The following is a 20,421-nucleotide window of genomic DNA, read 5'->3' as shown; positions in this document are numbered from 1 at the left end:
TTATGAGCAAAATTTTTAGACCACTAATACTCAAGAAAAACGCAATCACTTATTTAGACGATGTTTTTATGCAATCACAGACAAAAGAAGAAATGTTCAATGTTTTAGAACACTATCACAAAATTCTTCAGAACGAAAATCTGAAGGCCGCCCCCGATAAATCACACTTCTTTTTAACACGAGTTAAATTCTTAGGACATCATATAGAAAGAAAAACAATCACCCCATTAAAATCACGCATTGATGCTATTCAAAAATTCCAACCACCAACAAACAAAAAGAAAATCCAAGAATTCCTTGGAATGTTAAATTTTTTAAGTAAATATGTCTATAAAATGCAATTATACCTAAGACCATTTTATAATATACTTAGACAACAAAAAAATTTTGAATGGAACACAGAACATCCAGCACAATTTGAAGAAATTAAAAAACTCCTAACTGAACAAATTTCGAATACAATTCCAGATCCAAATCAACCATTCTATGCAATGTGCGATGCTTCGAATTTTGGCATCGGCGCAGCATTATTACAATCACACAATGGCACAAACAAAATGAATCTTATATCAGCAAATTCTCGATTATTCACTCAAGCAGAGTTACGACTCTCAACTCTAATGAGAGAGTGTACAGCTATAATATATACACTAACAGAATATGAATTTCTGATACTTGGATCAAAACATCCTACAGTTCTTTTCACAGATCACAAACCAATCATTTTTCTCTTTACACAAAAATCTAATCCAAATCACCGAGTTTATAGATTTCAACTAATTCTAATGAAATTCCCAAACTTACATATAGTTTGGACAGCAGGAAAAAATCTTGCATTACCAGACACAAAAAATAAAGGATATCAAGAAATCATGTTTTTTGATTGGAAAATACAACTCGAAAAAATACAACTCACACGCGATTTATCAGACAACACAATGATCTATCAAGGAATTAGATTACCTTGTAAAAACGACCAAGGCTATTGTGACCCTACAACACGAACACAAGCAACAATTGTTTGGTTCCCCGAAGACACATGTACAACATTTCAAGTAGCAAAAATACACGCTCGTATGATAAAATTTCACGAAAAATATTTCATACAATCAATTCCATATGAACAAGTCCATCCATCACGAAGACAAAGTTCTAATTTTAGAAACATACACAATATAGAAAATAAATTGACACGTTTTCAAATATATCAAGAAACAGAACTTGCATGTAAATACAGAAATCCACTTGACAAAACACATTACTCCGAGATATTAGTTGAATACGAAAAAGGATTCGACATGACGACTGGAAAAGTAAAAATCGACCCATATGCCACAAGTCACCCTATAAACGAAGGAACATCATATATATCAGTTGATTTTCAAAAAAGTAAAAATCAACCTGGTGGACATCTAAAGCCCCATGACACTAGAAGCACACGTTTACAAGAATTATCATTAATGAATAGTACATATTTCGGTAACATCCACTATGATATTCACCTAGATATGAAATTAGACTACACAATTAGCCGAATTTTTCAAGAAATGTCACTATCTGAATTAGAAACACTTCACCAGCTATGCGAATTAGAAAGGACACAAATCCTACAATCACTTGCACTAGCAGTATTAAAAATACCCTACGCAGGATATTTACTATCAGGAAATAGATCAAATTTTTTAGATTATGAAGGAAACATTTTATGATTTTATACCTGTACCAAAAAAGTATCACCACTATATGTTTTTGAAGACAAACGATGCTATAAAAGAATCCCTATCTTTTATAAGAACAAAGTACATTTCGTTGACACACTTTCACGAAGAACCTATTTCTGGGATACCGCAGTCCCATGTGGATCAGAAAATAGCCACAATGTAGTACAACTGAACCCTGATGAAGATAAATATTACCTTCTTACCCCATATCCCACATTAATGCAATCACTCAAAAAATTTTCACCTGAAAGCATTAGAGCTATTGCTCGAAAGCCAAATATTGACCTACAATCAATTGGAATATATTCAAAATCCGATATCCAACATCACATTAGAACACAACAATTCCAAGAATTATTAACACAAATGGACACTATACAAAGACAATCAATTGACCAAAACTTACGCAAACTTGCCGAAACCGCAGGATTTGCAGATATTTATACACAAGATTATAGCGGATATTTTAAAGACATTAAAGACTATATATATCTAAACGGTGAAAAATACCGACCACAAGATATTTCACCTATAAATATTTTTAGCTTTGTTACACTAAAAAATGAAATTCTCGATTTTCTAGGATGGCCCTACTACATCTTAGAAAAATTGACTATTTTATACGCAATGTTTAACTTTATAGGATTTCTTTTTTCGCTTTTAAAAGGAATCTATAATACATGCGCTATACACACACAAGTAAACAGACAAGCAAGTGTAGCACGCATACTATTTGCAGGATTTTTTGGAATTTTTTCATCGTCAATAAACAAAACTCTTTTAGATGCACAAATAAAGGAATACAACACAAAAATAGCAACAAGACAGAACACATACGACGAAGAACATAACAATGTAGACATTACGCCTACAGCACCACAGTTACCACCACTGCCACATAACCATCCATTATCACTAGTCCCACGAATTTTTCGAAATTTAGCAATAACAAATAATCCAAATTTTAGACCAACTATATCACAAAGTCCCATTCAACATATACTGACACACCATTCATTAGATGAAAATACATATGAACAAATCATAGAACAACCCCATACCACCGCTTTTCAGTCTCAAAATAATAATTTTTTTAGCCCACGATGAGCCGACAACTTGGATCCTTACACCGCTCAAATTCACACCCAACCAACCTCAACACTCCAATTACAATAATTCCACTTTTTGCTTTCCCACCACCCGATTTCCCAACCAATAATATAACATCAGGCATGACTTCAGACACTAATTCACACATCTCAGTTTTATACTCCATCTCACAACTCAATAACCCAGATATTGAAACCCCTGACGAATTTGCAGACTCTGAACCATCTCCATCCAATAATTTTCAAACCAATCCCTCAGTTTTTTCGAAACCCCCTTTTCAACCAATCCCACCATATAACCCACTCCCATCCATCTCTACACCCTCCTATGCTTCACAAGTTACCCCAACCTACTCTTCACTTCATTCAGATCGATCATCCAATTCTCCAGACACCCCCCAAATCTCCCAAGAACTAGATAATTTTATCACCTTACAACAACAACCCTTCCACCTTGAAAACCCCACTATAAATCAGATTTCATCCACAATAGAATCATCAAACCCACCTACCCCTACACCCTCTTCAGCTTATACCGCATCATTAGCACCATCATCCACATCCACCGAATCATCAATTAGCACTAATAGAGCTTACCGCACTTTCAAAAGAAAATTCCCAAACCATCCATTTCCAACAAAACCAGGAACAGCCCGTGAATATATTAATCATCCAAATCACACTAACACGAAAGAATTTTTAGCAATCACCTTACCTTCATTTCCACAGTATACTTTGAACACCCCTACAGATACTAACGATACACGTAGCTTTGTAGATGAACAAGTTTTAATGCCTACACTTCATTGGACATCATATTATCATTTTACTAACCCCCTTTGCCTACCTTTATCTAATACTCACATCGATATAGAACGAAATCAAGATATGCTATATCGACTCACTACACCACTAACACATAGACAATTTACTTATATCGGATATAAAAAATCACTAAAAACATACACTGCACCCCGAGCTAACGAATATACGCTAGAATATTACGATCATACCATCATCCGAACTAACCAAGACCAATTTTTAGATGATGATCGCTTCGCTAACCCACAAATCACAGAAAAATTTTTCATCAAAACACCATATGTTTTTACACTCAATATATTTGATCGCAAATTTGACCACATCATTTCTGAAGCACTAACCGACACACAAGCTTACGAAAGTTTTAAAGAAAGATTTCAATTATTTTCACTAACCTTTCATTTCCTTGCACCACATGAACGAGATTTGCACTGCTCACATGACATTATGTTACGCACTAAACAAACCCACACATATACATATTACCGCTTTATACAAAATCACTTTGACCTACACACTCCATCAAGACAACCACACCATCGTTTTCAATTTATTAACTCTAAATACACATCACCATTTTTCTTAACTTCACATATTGCATCAAAGATACTAACCTTCACGGTATTCTTCGCAATTATGATCCCATAACCCAAATGTATATTTTTTGTCCCATCACAAAGACCTTCAACGCAGAAGAATCCAGACCCTTCCTTGTCCCACATGAATTTGTTCAACCTATAGAAATCCCCATATTAGAATTCATCCACAACACTAAATATAACCACAAATTATATAATCTCATCCAAAACACACCTTATGATTTTGCAGTTGGCACTGAAGAACTAAAAACCATTAAAGCACTTCAATTGCTTTGGCCACTGCTTCAAACTAAAAACATCATTCGCATACTAGCAAAGTTACTAACAAATTCCGACATAATCCACGACATCTTCCCCCACGGTTTTTTCCCCGACGACTAACAGGTAAGTATAATTTATACATATACTAATAAATTTAAAATAAAACACTAACCATTCTTTATCCATGTTTTATTTAGATTTTTAGTCTTCATCTCACGATCATCTGCAAAATACACAAAAGAACAATAAAAAATAGAAAACTTCTTCAAATTGTCCCAAACTCTAATAATCTTTTGCACCAGCTAAATTAAATAAAATTCATACAAATGTAAAAAATTAATTTATAAATTATTTCCCTAAAAGCAGTAATTCTAATAATGATGAAAATTTGTAACTTAATTTTTCCCCAAAACAAGCAATAAATTTGAAATTCTATGTAGTAAATTAATAAAACGCAAATGCAGTACTAACCTTTTGATATTTTCATTCACTCGCACAAGAATTCTATCCAAACTCGCACAGCTCGCCCACGAAGAATTGTTTAAATAATGAATTTCAGTTTCAAGCTTTCACACTCAACAACTCTAACACACGATAACAAGTTTCAAACTTTCCTTTAACCCGGTTGGAAAGGAATTATATACTAAACAAAACTAACCAATGCAGCTTACTAAACACCACAACACATAGAATAACAGCATGACTAAGAAAAGGAAACCAACGGTATCCAAACCGGATTAACCCAGCTTAAAACTGGATAATTTATTCTTTTGAAGACTATTATAAAGTCTAAGAAAGAAATAATAAAACACAAAAAAGTCGAAAGACAAACCCATACCAAAAACAATTTGATTTTTGAAAAAAGGACACAACCAACGAAACATAAGAAAAACCACAATAAACCCAACATAAAACGTTATCACATAACAGGACCTCTCACAGAAACCGCACGAAAGCATACTCCCACTCCTGGCCTAACCCACCAGAGAGGACGTCCTGAGCATGCTCTATAGCCGGCCTAACCCACCGCGCTACATCCACGCTTTGTGACCACACTCCTATTTTTAATAAGAGGTACTCAAGGGTGAGTAACTCTTCAAAATAACTGAACTAAAACAGAAAGCTTTTGTGAAAACAACTAACCAAAATCATAACTAAAACACTAAACTAATAAAAATTTTATAAAATGTAAATTATATCTTGCAGTATATAGATCAGCATACAACACCAAAGACGAACATCCAAAGACAAAATGACCCCACTACACTCGAAAAAGAATGGCCAACCACAATCAATATGCCGCACACAATCACAACTCAAAGGATTTAGAGTACGACTTGACTTCGCAGAAAAGGACTTCATTGAACTAGAACAATGACCACCTCGATGTTCAAGTATACGTACAGATCCGAGTAACCAGGCATCCCCTCCACGCACAATCTCCACGCCATTCCCAGACAAGGTCAAACACAAAGAAGTTCTCTACATGAAACGAAAAAACCTGTCATAGCAAACCATTCTGAAATCAGATTTGAGTTTGTTGCGAAAACCCAGTCGTTGACATGAGAAGACACAACGATTGAATCTGGAACTTCTCTAACAAGAGAACCCAGACGAAATATGATGTTCGCCAAATACCAATATCATCCATCTTTTGAATTGCAGAAAGACTATTCTAAAAAACTCTGTAAAACCCGGATGGGTGGAACCTGATCTAAACTACATTTTATGATTGGATAAATTAGATATTTTACCACTGTAAAGTATTTAATATTAACCAATCATGATCCATCTAACTAACAACCCACTTATTTGTAAGTGCTGGAATTACTTGTAATTTCAGCACCAGAGAGATTTGAATTTAACTTAGAAATTAGTTGACTCTCCAAGAAGACTTCAGCAGCCGCAATAAACCAGTATACCCTAGATCTATTGAGCCTAGCAGAGACTAGTTAAACACCCTGAGACTAGATAGTATAAGAGTAAGATTAGGATCGGTATTAGACTAAGAAGTTGCACGAATCTATCCGGCCGAAAATAAGATAGCGTGACGAGCAGACGGTGTACCCTATCCGAAATTACTCTATGAGTTAACCACCTCGGTCCTAACTCAGTTCGTTCCTTCAAATCTCTCGGCAACCAAATTTTTGTGCCCAGCGTTTGTCCTTAAAAGCCGCAAAACTGATCATCTGCAAGAAATCAAGAATCTCTGTAAATGTCTCTGAGTTCCTCAGTCAACTAATTTCACTCCTTGAAATGTGTAATATTCAAGGCGATTTTGCACTCTTTAAGTTTTCGGATACTCTCTACAATATGACTTCAATAATTCAGTATTTCTATCGTGAGGGATTTATTCGTATACAATTCGGACAAAACCAACGACGATAAAGGATAAAGTACGACTGCTTCAAAAAGATCAATTTTATTTTAAAAATGTGGTTTTCAGGTAGCTTGAAAAAATTCGAAAATCTACAAAGTCAAACCAAAATCATTTCCCATCTTTTCTTTAGTCTTTTCTCAACTTGTTTTGAAGAAACGACACTTGTGCTCAGAAATCCTCGTCATCTGAAACACCACACCTACACGTGCAGCAGAAACAACACCGACAGCCTCTTTTCTTCTTTTTAGGCTTAATGAGCGGAATTCCTTCGTTCGTCGAAACGAACTGTCCAGCTGCTTGTTGATTGGCTCGCGGAGGCACAGAAATAACCGAAGTGTCATTTGTTTTCGTTTCTTCGATACGAGACGCCTCGTTCTGAGCACCAGGTGCAGCTCCCGGAGAATCTTTAAACTGCACGTTTGAGTCGCCGTAACGACTGGCAGGAGTTACAATATTTATAATGATTTGACCAGTTGCAGGATCAACAGTCCTCGTTTTGGAACAATCTTCATAATTTACCCGGATGCTAGTTTGCCCACCATTTGTATGAACCGAATCGCTGTTTCCACCGTTGTCGTTCTGGACAATAGTTTGGGTGCTGGGCCCGTCAATCGTGTGTCCTGTAATTTGTATGTCAACTGATCCAGCAGATAAATGCGAACTCCCAGTTCGCCCTTTTTGATGTTCTTGGCTACTTCCAGTCATTTCCAAGCTGGCTGTATGTTTGTCAGAATCAGTTCCAGACATCTCAGATTCCGTAACTCGAATGTCGGTTTCTGAGGCCTCGGGCACTGAAGAGTTGATTGTTGGCACTTGTGAAATATCGCTCTCGGAGTAACTTCGCAACAACGAGTTTTCTCGCTTTGGAAGCGAAAGAACTTCAGAGCCGAAACTCGACTTCGGGTCATTTACTCTCTGAATTTTACGCTCGCTGTTGAATTTGCGAACAGAAGGCGTGTTGCTCCGCTGCTGATAAATGTTAAACTTTTTGTTCAAAAGTTTCTGAGCCGTAACATCATGTCGGTTTTGAGAGTTGGCCATAATTTCCAGCCACTTTTTGTCTATTTTCTCGTTTGATTTCTTACTGCGAGCTGGGAAAAACCCCGATAACGTTGAGCCAGTCGGGGATCCGGTTCGTATAGACTGGCCGTCATCAAAACCCGACTCAGACGTTTTCGAAACTCGTTTTGTACCGAGTCCCGCTATTACTAGTTTGGACTCGCGTTTCACCTCTCGTCGCTTTATAATCATGTGTGAATCGTATCTTGATCTCGGGTCTCCCGTGCTGTATTCAGTGTCGGCTTGACTCGAATCGGACTTGCGGTTCGTCGTAGCGAACGGTTCTTGGTCTTCGGTTGAAGATGACATGTCTAAATAATTCTAACAAAGTCAGTAATAATCAAACTTTCAATAGTCAAGCTAAGCAGTTAGTTCAATTTATTATTAGATTTAACTCACATTCCAATTTGATGATTTTGTGTTTCAAGATGTTTACTGATTCGCCGACAAAGGATTGTCGTTTTTGTGTTTGCCTACTGAAATTGATTGTTTTTGTGAATAAATTTTACACCCTCCCACTTTCAATTGTGAGTTCAAAACAAAGAAGAGTTGTTACTTTGGAATGAATGCTTGTATGTTTCATTGAAACTTATAATTAGGTTTTTGAAGGTTCATTATGATAACGCTGGTGATTCATACTATAGTTGAAAGTTAACTAAAGCAGACTTTGTGTGTCGACTGGCATAATGATGGTGGGGGGACGAGGAAGGAGGGAAAGCGGAAAACTGAGAGGGGCATTTTTGATAAGGCGGGTTCCTAAAAGCTAAAAACTGAGAAATATCAATTTCATCAATAGAACAAAAAATGCTGGTCAAGATATATCATATAACTTGTCTTCTATGGAGTGGTATGGAATTGTATGATAAAGATCTATCTATAATTGAGAAAATTATTTTTGTGTTATAATATGCCTTTTTTGAAATTGTAGTACTAGCTGTTCAGGCGGTAACCTTGATGATTATTGTTAAGTAAAAACCTTTAAACATAACATATTACGCAATCATAGAGACTATTGGGGCATTGAAACGCCTGCATAAGGTCAAAGTGTTGGTAAAAGAGCTACGACTCGGCATCGTTTTGAGCTACGTTTTGCGGCGAAAGTAATTTATCGGTGGAGTGAAGACATTGTAACAACGTGGTGTAAAAACGTGCGGGCTAAAATGATTAGAATATCTTCCTTCAACTGAGATGCCAGCAAAGCGGCCTGTGATTACACCTTCGGAATTGACAAAGCCTTCATTGGCGCTACCCTTGCTTTACCAAAAACGAACAAAATTTCAAATTTTTGAGTCTCAATAATCCGGGCACGAAGAAAACCAACGACTCAAACTACATCTTGCGAGCTATCCCCCAACATTTGGAGCTCACATTCATCGAAATTCATCGAATGGATTACTCAAGTGGTTTCGGGGAACGACTATTTCTCCTAAGACAAACATTCTTAACTGCCACTTAATGAAATGCTTCCGGAGCGCTTCTGGGAAGAAATCATCCCAATGTTTCCTAGTTATGCGCCAAATGTTCCAAAAGCAGACGTGTAGGGGCAACCAAACCAATAAGGATGAGACGAAACCGAGAACAGTTCGGTGCGTAACGGATGTTTGGAGCTCACGATTAACTCCACGACTAACAAAAAGACAGTCACTTCCATGGTTCAACTTTAGCCCGAACACATGAGAATTCAAATGGTCATTAACACTCGCAATTTCCTTTAGCAGTTACTTTTTCACTTTGCAGTTACGTCAATTGAAGGTCTTAAGTTTTCTTCAATCTAAAAAACTTGGAGACACGGATTACCACCGATTTAAGCAGGCTCACCAGATCCTTCTTATTCTCATTCGCGGTTTCGAATGAATCGAAGTAATCAGCCATGTAGAACCTAGTAAGTACTGCTCTAGGTTTTTCAGGAAAAGTTTCAACGTTATCACTGGCGGTTTGCCGAAGTGCGCAATTCGCGCACGTCGGGGAGTCCCGTGCACGGAAAATATGCGGGGTATACTGAAATACTTCCAATTCCGATGTGGCATACTCGCGCCACAAAAAACGCAAATCACAAGGGGTTATCCCAACCTAAACTAACATACCCTCGATGTCCGAGGAGTTGGCAAACTGATGTCGGTAGAAGTGCATTAACTCGTGAAGTAAATATGCAGTAAATGAGGGCCAAAGAAAAAGATTTTCTTATAGATTGGCCGTGAAATTTTGACACACCATTCATAACCCGACAAACCTTAACTGGCTTGTTTGAGTTGAGGACATGGTGATAGGGTAAAAACCATTGAATGGCGGAGCCGAGTTGCGGATTGTGCGGTATAGCTGGATTGAAATAACCCTTATCGAGGTCTTCAATTTTTGTCTTAGTGTGTTTCTTTGTTAAACCACTATCTTTCTCGAGCCGTTTGTCAAGCGTTTTGAACTATGCCAGCACTGAGTAGTAACTTTTGGGTAAAAAACTGCAATCATCGGCCCATAACATTCCTACCCAGTACCGTTTACCATCATGGTATGTTGTTGATTCAAAAAAGTTATGCGCTCGCTGATCGACTACAGAACGAGCATCAGCTTGCCTGTGTGTACCATAGCTCTCTAAACCATACCACGCTTTAACTTGGCTAACATGTTCCACGTCTTCCGCATTACCTTTGAAATAAATTGGTAACAACCCAGACGAGGAGGGGAATGGGCTATTCAAAACCCAGCCTAGAAGCAGATGAACAGCCTTTGGAATTTTCTTATTTGCATCATGAATCGAGCGGACGTATGTGTGATAAAAAATCTGACCAATTGTCATTTCGATGTCCGAATAACTATAGCGAACTGGCTTTATTGGTTCCAGGTATCGATACTTTTCTTGAAGGGCCGGAACATCAACTTCGTGAGAACAAACATTAATTTTATCCTTTACGTGAGCGGTTACATTGAAGGATTGGATCGGTATCCGTTGAATTAAAACATTTTAGGGTCAAATCAATTTTTTCCCTGACAAGTTCAGACGTCGGGCCAAGCCTGCGGAAAGCCAGTTGTGATTGCACAAAACGAGAGTATTATCGGTTTTTGATTGAGATGGAACACTTAAATCAATAACCTGGAGGAGACTTTAACATCCTGCACGGATGCGGTACAAGAAGACGTTGATTTATCCGACGGAGTTTTTTTCGGTAGAAGACTTGTCTTCTTCCTTTCGAGGAGCAAAATGTGGTCTGCACCATGTAAGAGGACGTTTTGCGATCTTTCGTACTCAGGTTTACTGCTTTTCTTAGCTTTCAGGCAATTACGGGACAAGTGGTCCGCTTGAAGACACAAGAAACCGAGTTTCTCTCCGCGGAAAAATTGGCCCCTTGAGTATTGTTTTTCATCCCCATAACGGATGTTTACCAGCGCATTGTGGGCAGGGAGGATATTCAACTTTGTTCGGCCTACTGCTGGATGCAAAAATTCGGGTGGTAGTTTTTGTCTTGACGGTTCCTCGGTTTTTGTTTTTACTAGGAAAAGTTTTCATACGCTCATGCGTTTCGGCCTTTTCTTTCCATCACTCGTTAAAATCAAGGAGATTATGACAATACTATTTCCGCTGGACCATGTAGGATGAACAAGACTCCTTCATATTTGGAGGCAATTTACACAAAGCTTGATTCAAGATGGCGGTATCTTTCATATCGTCTTCATATAAAAACGATTGAAACACACCAAAGAGACTTGGAATAACACAAGCAAAATTATTGATGCTTTCAGAATTGTGCATTTTCTATGGTGGATTGCTGATAGGTTTTTCGAGGTGGGCGCTCACGACGGTTTGAGGTTTCCCAAATTTTCGTTTATATACCCCTAGGTCATCCTTGTACATTCGACCTGTATACGGGAAGTCCACTTAGCTTTCCCAGTTACCAATGTTTTCAGAAGGAAAGAAGACCAATGTTTTCAGACGGAAAGATGTTTCCAATGTTTTCAGAAGGAAAGAAACGTTGAGATGGATTTCGAAGAAAAGGTAGATATGGCCAGAGATACCTTTGAAAGAGTTGACATATGAAAAATATAGGCTGTTCAATAAAAAAAACGCCAGATCGGTGTTGGGAACGTAAGAAGATCATTCATGACTGTTGCCTGGAGAGTATTGATGCACTTCGCACGTCGGAACTCTGCCTGCCTGCTTTGTTTTAGTTCTGCATGATCCAGTTTTGAACTTGTAGGCTTTAGTGAAACAAGCCCCGACAAGTGATATCATACAATACCTGCTAGTTTTCGTGTTCAGTGGAAGTTGTATGTATGCATGAATGAAATCAGATTCATCAAAAAGGTCTTTCACGTTTTTCGTGCCGATTATTTTGCCCTCAGTGTCCATTTGATCTTCAAGGCCCAGCACCATTTGGCATATATTACTTTAAAATTTTTCTCTGTCACCTCAATTCAAGATTTTTTCTTTTCAAGTTTTTTTTCATCATCGTTATCATTATCGGCATCAGCGTTATCATTATCGACATAATTAGCCGTGATGTTTTAAATTTTTTTTACGATGTGACCCTGCATAAGCAATCGTTCCATCTCTAAACAAAATCCTTTACAGTTTCTGCACAGTTTACATCTGATTTGATTATTTACTAAGCTGAAACTTGATATTGACTTAAAGAGCACTAAACAGGCCGGGTTGACTGAATTTTTTGATAATGCTTGGTTTGTTTGAACATGAAAAATTCTAGTCATACGATCCATACATACACGAAATAGCATGAAACTTCTAGAAAATTGTAGAAAAGCAATTTTCGATTCATAAAATTAGCCTGATAGGCTTTTAAAAAAAGTTAATACCACAATTTTTGAGTGTGTTTCATGTTTCAGTGTTTGTCGTTTGCTTTTGAAGTGGATTGCTGATAGGTTTTTCGAGGTGGGCGCTCACGACGGTTTGAGGTTTCCCAAATTTTCGTTTATATACCCCTAGGTCATCCCTGTACATTCGACCTGTATACGGGAAGTCCACTTAGCTTTCCCAGTTACCAATGTTTTCAGAAGGAAAGAAGACCAATATTTTCAGACGGAAAGATGTTTCCAATGTTTTCAGAAGGAAAGAAACGTTGAGATGGATTTCGAAGAAAAGGTAGATATGGCCAGAGATACCTTTGAAAGAGTTGACATATGAAAAATATAGGCTGTTCAATAAAAAAAAACGCCAGATCGGTGTTGGGAACGTAAGAAGATCATTCATGACTGTTGCCTGGAGAGTATTGATGCACTTCGCACGTCGGAACTCTGCCTGCCTGCTTTGTTTTAGTTCTGCATGATCCAGTTTTGAACTTGTAGGCTTTAGTGAAACAAGCCCCGACAAGTGATATCATACAATACCTGCTAGTTTTCGTGTTCAGTGGAAGTTGTATGTATGCATGAATGAAATCAGATTCATCAAAAAGGTCTTTCACGTTTTTCGTGCCGATTATTTTGCCCTCAGTTTCCATTTGATCTTCAATGCCCAGCACCATTTGGCATATATTACTTTAAAATTTTTCTCTGTCACCTCAATTCAAGATTTTTTCTTTTCAAGTTTTTTTTCATCATCGTTATCATTATCGGCATCAGCGTTATCATTATCGACATAATTAGCCGTGATGTTTTAAATTTTTTTTACGATGTGACCCTGCATAAGCAATCGTTCCATCTCTAAACAAAATCCTTTACAGTTTCTGCACAATTTACATCTGATTTGATTATTTACTAAGCTGAAACTTGATATTGACTTAAAGAGCACTAAACAGGCCGGGTTGACTGAATTTTTTGATAATGCTTGGTTTGTTTGAACATGAAAAATTCTAGTCATACGATCCATACATACACGAAATAGCATGAAACTTCTAGAAAATTGTAGAAAAGCAATTTTCGATTCATAAAATTAGCCTGATAGGCTTTTAAAAAAAGTTAATACCACAATTTTTGAGTGTGTTTCATGTTTCAGTGTTTGTCGTTTGCTTTTGAAGTTCATACGGTGAATTTGACAAGGAATCATCATAAAAAACTTAACCTTTTGCTTATGGCTAGAAAGTTTCTACTTTGAAACATTCAGTGGTGGCAAATGATGGCATGTTTTTAAAAGTTCATTTTGAGTCAAGTTCTTATTGTCATTTGAAAATGAAAAAAAAACATAATAACATTGACTTCTCATCCCGCACTGACAAAAATGGATTAGGATTAATTGTAGTATGAAAAAAGTACGTTGTTTATTTTTAGATCAATTTTAGTATGAAAAAAATGTACGAAAATTAAAAAAAAGATGAAGATTGGTTTGGATTGACTTAAAATCAATTTAAATTGATCTTAAATCCCAGCTAAAAAACTGATCCAAATCGACTTTAAATCAATTTAAATGCATTTTGTCCAGTCTCGATTTGTTTTCACTTTTAAAGGGATTAAAACGGATTTAAATCAATTTTTTTATTCGAGATTTATCAGTTACGAAGTTTTATTGTATTTATTCATTGCCTATCATTTTTCAATTTACATCCTTAGCGTATTGTAGCATAAAAAGACCAAATAAAAAGACCAAAATATCGAATAAAATATATGTTTTTTTTGCATATTTTGGTCTCAAAAATTGATCTATATTCACTCTTTTCTTGATTCGTTTTATTAGGTTTTGCCCAAAATCTGATATATATTCATAGTTTTCTATGATTTAATTGCATTTTAATGAGATCAAATTTTAGTTTATTCTGACCTTTTTCTTGTTTGTTACATAGGATTTTGCAAAATCTGATTTACAATAATTTTCTATAATTTCTTTGCTTATTTTTGAGCTTTAAATCTGATTTATGTGGATCATTTCATTGAATTCTATAACATCTGGCACGATATTTAAAAAATCGAGAATAAAAAACTCTAATTTTTTTTAAAGGGTATGATTTTAGTGAGTCTGAAAATCCACCTAAATCGATTCAAATCGATCTTTAAGACGCTCAAATCGATCCAAAATTTTCAAAAAAGATCAATTCAAATCGATTTAAATTCCATTGAAGTTCGTAAATGTACATTGTTAATCAATTTGGAGCAATTTAAAATCGATTTACAATCATTTTATATCCATCCAAAACCATTTTTTGTCAGTGCGGGATTCATTAAAACTTTCGAAGTTTAACCGGACTATGTTATTCAGAAAAAGTCCTTTCATGCATGCAAGTTGTTTCCCAAAAATTTGTTAGAGGTGGATGTTTGAAAGAATTTTGAGCATAGAGGAGATAAATTATTATCAAATAACTATTATTATCAAGCAAATTCTCGAGATACAAAGTGCTCCTAATTTAAAAACCACATTAAACTCTAATTGTATAAAAATTTCTGAAATTTTTTGTTTATGAAAAGCTGTTTTTAATACCATTTTGATCAAAGCATTTTGTTTGATAAAAATTTTTCACACAAATACAAATATCTTTTTCCAATTACCGAAACTTTTGAAATATCGGTAATAATTTCTACTTTTTGTATGAAGATTGTTTGTCGGCATTTTTCCATAGACTATGAGTAAGAAATTGTATGATGAGCATTTTTTCTCAATTGAAAATCAATTATGAAAGCGAAGATTAGTTGCAAACAATTGTTGGTGTTTTTTTAGGAAAGTGACCTCTAGACTAGAGTATAACACCTTATTAAAAACAAAACAGAATCAAAATTGAATTGATTGGAGCAATGCACAGCAATCGAGTGGTCATGCTTAGCAAGGGCGGGATGCGATACGAAATTTTTATCAGAACTACTGAAAAATATAATGAACCCTGATTAAACTTGTTTTCGACGTTAATTTGTTTTGTTTTTTCAGACTAGTTTCGAATAAAGTGACGGAATATTTGTGCTCGGGGTGGTTTTTTACTCCAGGTAAATTTCGACTTCTAAACGAGCCATTTGTGGCGGAAGTGTTTTATACCATCCGAAAAGTATTGTTGTTCTGAGCTCAAACTTGAGCTATGATCTTTTTTTCTCAAAAATTATGAGATTTAAAAATTGCCAGTTTAGCCAATTTGCGATAATTAATGCGCTAACTTCTTAATCCGAGTTAGGCGTTCCAATATAATAATTGTGGTTTCGGCTGTGGTAGACCTGAAGCTAGAGGTCAAGTGAGAGCTCGTCCTCGCACACTATCCTAGCCATGGCAGGGGATCGATTACAAAATCTGACGATCTTGAAGTGACCGCCTTACCACTACGCTAAGTACCTCTAAGCATACAAAACGAGTCATGTTATTTATTCTAAACGATACTTTAAACATGCTAAAGCACTTAACACTTTTTACTTTAAATAGCGTGAGGGGAGATGAGCTACAAAATAAAGTTTACAAATTTCAATTTTTGTTATAATAAAATTCTTTTTTATGATTCATCGTTTTCCTGATCCCTAGAAACTTGAGTTAAGTTGTTTGAATTAACAAAAAGACAATATCATTGGTTTCATTTATTATTAATTATTGTATTAAAAAGGTTTCTTTATACATCATAGATATTCTACAGCAGATGAATCATATCATCAATCAGGTTACGGATAAGAAGGTGAGAGAGGCGTTGCTGCTGATGGCAAACAACTTGTTATCTGGTAAGAGTGAACTTGCACAAAAGAGCGTTTTACAAAATATTTGTTATAATTTGCACGAATGGTTGACGGTACAGGAACGTTATACCAGTAAGGATTCCATCCTAGTCAAAAAACCTTCATTTAATCAGAGAAAAAATTCGGGTGATTCTTACGAAAAGAAAACTAATTTCTTGGTAATTTGCTAGTATTTTTCAGACATTTAGGATACACTAAAGTTACGCAGAGCTCTTTGAGTGCGTACCACATTATGCCGGGTACCGCAAATCAATCTCATGCATAGACCGCTACGATTTCTGTGAAGTTTGTTAGGTTGGAAGACAAATTAGCAACTTCCAAGTTACAACAAATTTGAATAATAAAAGCAACAAATTGAACAGGAAGAAAACATGCATGAACGAGCGTCTCACTCCTATTGAATCAAAAATAATCCATGAGGCAGTCAAAAATGGTTTCATTAGATCTTCCTGGAAGTGCAGCATGTCGTTTTGGTGCAAAAATCACCGTGGGCAAGTTCGTTATGAAAAAATTGACCATGTGATCGATTTATAAACTATGGAAATGCTATCAAGAAACAACCCTTGGCTAATAGGGCGACCAGCTCTAAATGCGGTGCATCCGAAATGAAAAATGAGATGAGAATCGTGAAAATGTGCGCTAGTTTTTCTCCCGAAGTAGAAAAAAAAGAAAATTTGAACGTGGAAAAGTGAAGCATGTAAATTCTTATGAACTCTAGTTGTGGAGATGGTAGCAGTCACTCTACACTGAAGTTTTGAGTTAAAAACCTTGATGTAGCTATTAGGTTTACATCGGTTGAATGAGCAAAAGCGTTAGCTCTACAGAATAATCTATTTACTTTCAAAAAATTGTCGTTTTCTTTAAAAAAAATTTTTCCATATTTTCTCACCCATAGACAAAATTTAACTTCAACAGTTCGCATAGAGGCGAACAAGTTCTTCCTATTTTTTTTGTTCAATATGATTTTAAATAAGATGCATGCCTAAAAACAATGTTCAAAAAACACGGTAATAAATCTCAGTTTTATAACAAGTCAATGATCTAATAAACGCAATAGTCGACAAGAAAAGCGAAAAGGGTGAAGAACGCTTGAAATTGAGACACGTAGCAATTCTCAGCAACTAGTTTAAAAAATAGAACCTTTGCAATTGAAGCATAGTTCTTAAAGCCGTATATCTCAATTCATAGATTGCTATTTTTTCTCTTAACTTGTCAATTAGCACTTTCAGCAACTAAGCTTGTCCAAAAGTTGATATCTTTTCTTGGTTGCAATTTTCAGCAACCGAAATCACAAGTGTCTAATTTAGTTTAAAAACTGTAGTTGCATTTTTATAGTTGAACAGAATAACAAAAATCAAATGAATTTTAAAAGTATAAATTAAACCTATTCAAGTAAAAAAAAGTTATTGCTTGAATCAGATTGCGACTCTCCGAGTGCAAAAGAATTTAACTTTTTTAATTGAAATTGGTCAGAAGCTAATCAAAACTAATACAACACCACAAAATTTTAAAAACGTCGTAGAAACTGAAAACACAGAGTTTTTTTAAACCATTTCACCCCAAGAAGTTTATGAAGTAATTAACACACAGAAGAAACAAACAGCCTTGATAGTTACAACCAAAGTAACAACCTAACAAAAAAGTTAAGTCCGGTTATAAATGAGCTACATAGTTGCTTTTTTAATCAAAGTGTAGAGTTGTCTTATTATCTTTCAGTTTTTAAGGTTGCGAAAGTTCAAGCAATTCATAAAATGGCACATTATCAGATTGTGGTAAGTACAGACCCATAATTATTCTACCAATTATGGGCAAAAATTTAGAAAAAATAATTAATGTTCGCTTGAGAAAGTTTTTGAACAAATATGATGTATTAACAGCATGTCAGTATGGATTCAGAAATAAGAAAAAAAGCACAGTTGAGGCTACCTTAGAACTCAGTGAACAAGTAGTGGAGAACTTTGAAGATAATCTTGACTCCGTGTGTACGCTGTTAGATCATACAAAAACGTTCGACACAATTTATCACAAATTCTTAGTGTAAAAATGCAAAACATACGATATACGATGTAAAATTATTAGTCTTTTGAGGCCATACCTTGAAAAACGTAAACAGTACGTTAGTTATAACAATTCAAGTTCAGACACTAAAATAAACTAATATGGTGTACCACAAGGTTCAGTCCTAAGTCCTTTGTTGTTGTTGCTGTATATAATTGGTTTGCCAACTGTTTCTAGGCATAATAAAGTTGTACTGTTTGCTGATGATTGAGCATGTATGCAACAACTAAAACAAGAAACCAGCAGCAGGTGAATTCTGATACAAGCTAAGTTGCAAAATGGTTTCCGAAAAATAAACGTATCAGAAACAAGGAAAAAACAGTCCTCTTACATTTTAGCAGGAGAAAATTCTCTAATAATAGATCCCATAAGTACTTAGGTCTAATAATTGATGAAAAATTAAATTTCAAAAGACACATATATAAAACTTGGAAAGTGGCAGCTAAATCTTGATCGCTGATCTATTAACTCACATTTTTTTTTAGCATATCTACACTGCTCAATATGTACAAATATATTGTACTGATCTACGGCACAGATAACCAACCAACTTGTCAATATAGTGTACTGATCTATGGCACAGCTAATGAGACAGACATGAAATGATTATAAAGCCAGCAAAGACTCCTGTGGAGGAACTTTTTTAAAATTAAAAGTGGGAAAGTCTGAAATATATTCAAGACAAACATAAACTCTTTTTGGTTCGAGAGTTACATGTATATGAGCGTTTTAAATTCATGAATAGAATTCTAAGACGATCTTGTGGAAATAAAAAACTTGTGGAAATATAAATACATAAAAGAACAGGAGATAACAGTTACTATCAAAACAGGCAAAACAAAAAAAAAACTTCGCAGCCAAAATATGCTTACTACAAGAGCAAAAAAACGAAAGCAGGGTTTGTATTTTGCATAATAAGTTCTTACAGTTAGATTAAAAGCTTTCTTCTTGAAGCGTTTACAACTACCAATGAATATTTGGGCTTGTTTTTTTAAAATAAAATAAGAGACATATTTGTGACAACGAATATTTTCTAAGTATGTTATGGTGAACTCCACTCCTTGTTACAGTCTTTTTGCTAGTTTTATTTTCATTGTTAGGCAACACCAAAACAAACAGATTTTTTCTCTTTTTGTTTTTTTGTGATATTTGAAGAAATTTATGGGGTGCTTTTGTCTTTATGATCTTAGTTTAAAAAGTAGACAAATAGATTTTGCTCATAGAGATGACACAGGATGATGCCTCTTTTATTTTCCTAAGCCGAATTTTTTTGTAAATGTACCTTTTCATAGTAATAAAACTAAAGGACAGTTGCAATGTTTAAAGAGCTGCCCTGATACTAGCAGTATTGTCCATTTTTGCGGCGCCCGCATTGGAGCCCATGAATGAAAATCGATTAAAATTGAGTGTCTTTGTCAGTGTCCACAAAAGTGAAAACAAATTGATTAAAGTCAATTAAAAGTGGATTATAATATTACTATTTTTCGAGGCAAAAAAACTTTTTTTTTGATCCATTATAATCGATTTTTTTTTTTCAGTTTTGTGGACTTTGACAATGAAGTTAAATTGTAATAGGCAGGGGCGGATCTAGGATTTTCTCGAGGGGGGGGGGGGCGGATTTTCAAAAAAATTCGAAAATTTTGATGACCTTTTTTTTAGGTCGACCAAATTGATTTTTCGAGCTCTTCCAAAGCACTGTTTTGCCCCTATTTTGGCAAAAATTTCTGCGCCGCAGGCAAACTTTTGAAAAAAAACAGTCAAAAAAACCGTTTTTGGGCGTTTTTTGAAAAATTTTGACAAAAAAGTCGCGTTTTTTTTGGCGCGCGCTCCTCCTCAAA

At 35.5% G+C, this 20,421-nt stretch overlaps 1 protein-coding gene across 1 annotated transcript; it reads right to left on the bottom strand.

Annotated features, from left to right (window-relative positions):
- Positions 1-6,920: 6,920 nt before the first annotated feature.
- LOC134856021 (uncharacterized) lies at positions 6,921-8,400 on the bottom strand. The gene is made up of 2 exons (XM_063872394.1): positions 8,351-8,400; positions 6,921-8,262 (listed from the first exon to the last, which is right to left on the bottom strand). Exon 2 carries the CDS (start codon positions 8,258-8,260, stop codon positions 7,061-7,063), a length of 1,200 nt encoding a protein of 399 aa, XP_063728464.1. The 5' UTR covers positions 8,261-8,262; positions 8,351-8,400; the 3' UTR covers positions 6,921-7,060.
- Positions 8,401-20,421: the final 12,021 nt, after the last annotated feature.

This window comes from Symsagittifera roscoffensis, unplaced genomic scaffold (genome assembly GCF_963678635.1).
Source record: "Symsagittifera roscoffensis unplaced genomic scaffold, txSymRosc1.1 SCAFFOLD_385, whole genome shotgun sequence".
Lineage (NCBI taxonomy): Eukaryota > Metazoa > Xenacoelomorpha > Acoela > Convolutidae > Symsagittifera > Symsagittifera roscoffensis.
Note: the sequence above shows the minus strand (reverse complement) of the source record. Positions and strands in the feature narration are given on the sequence as shown.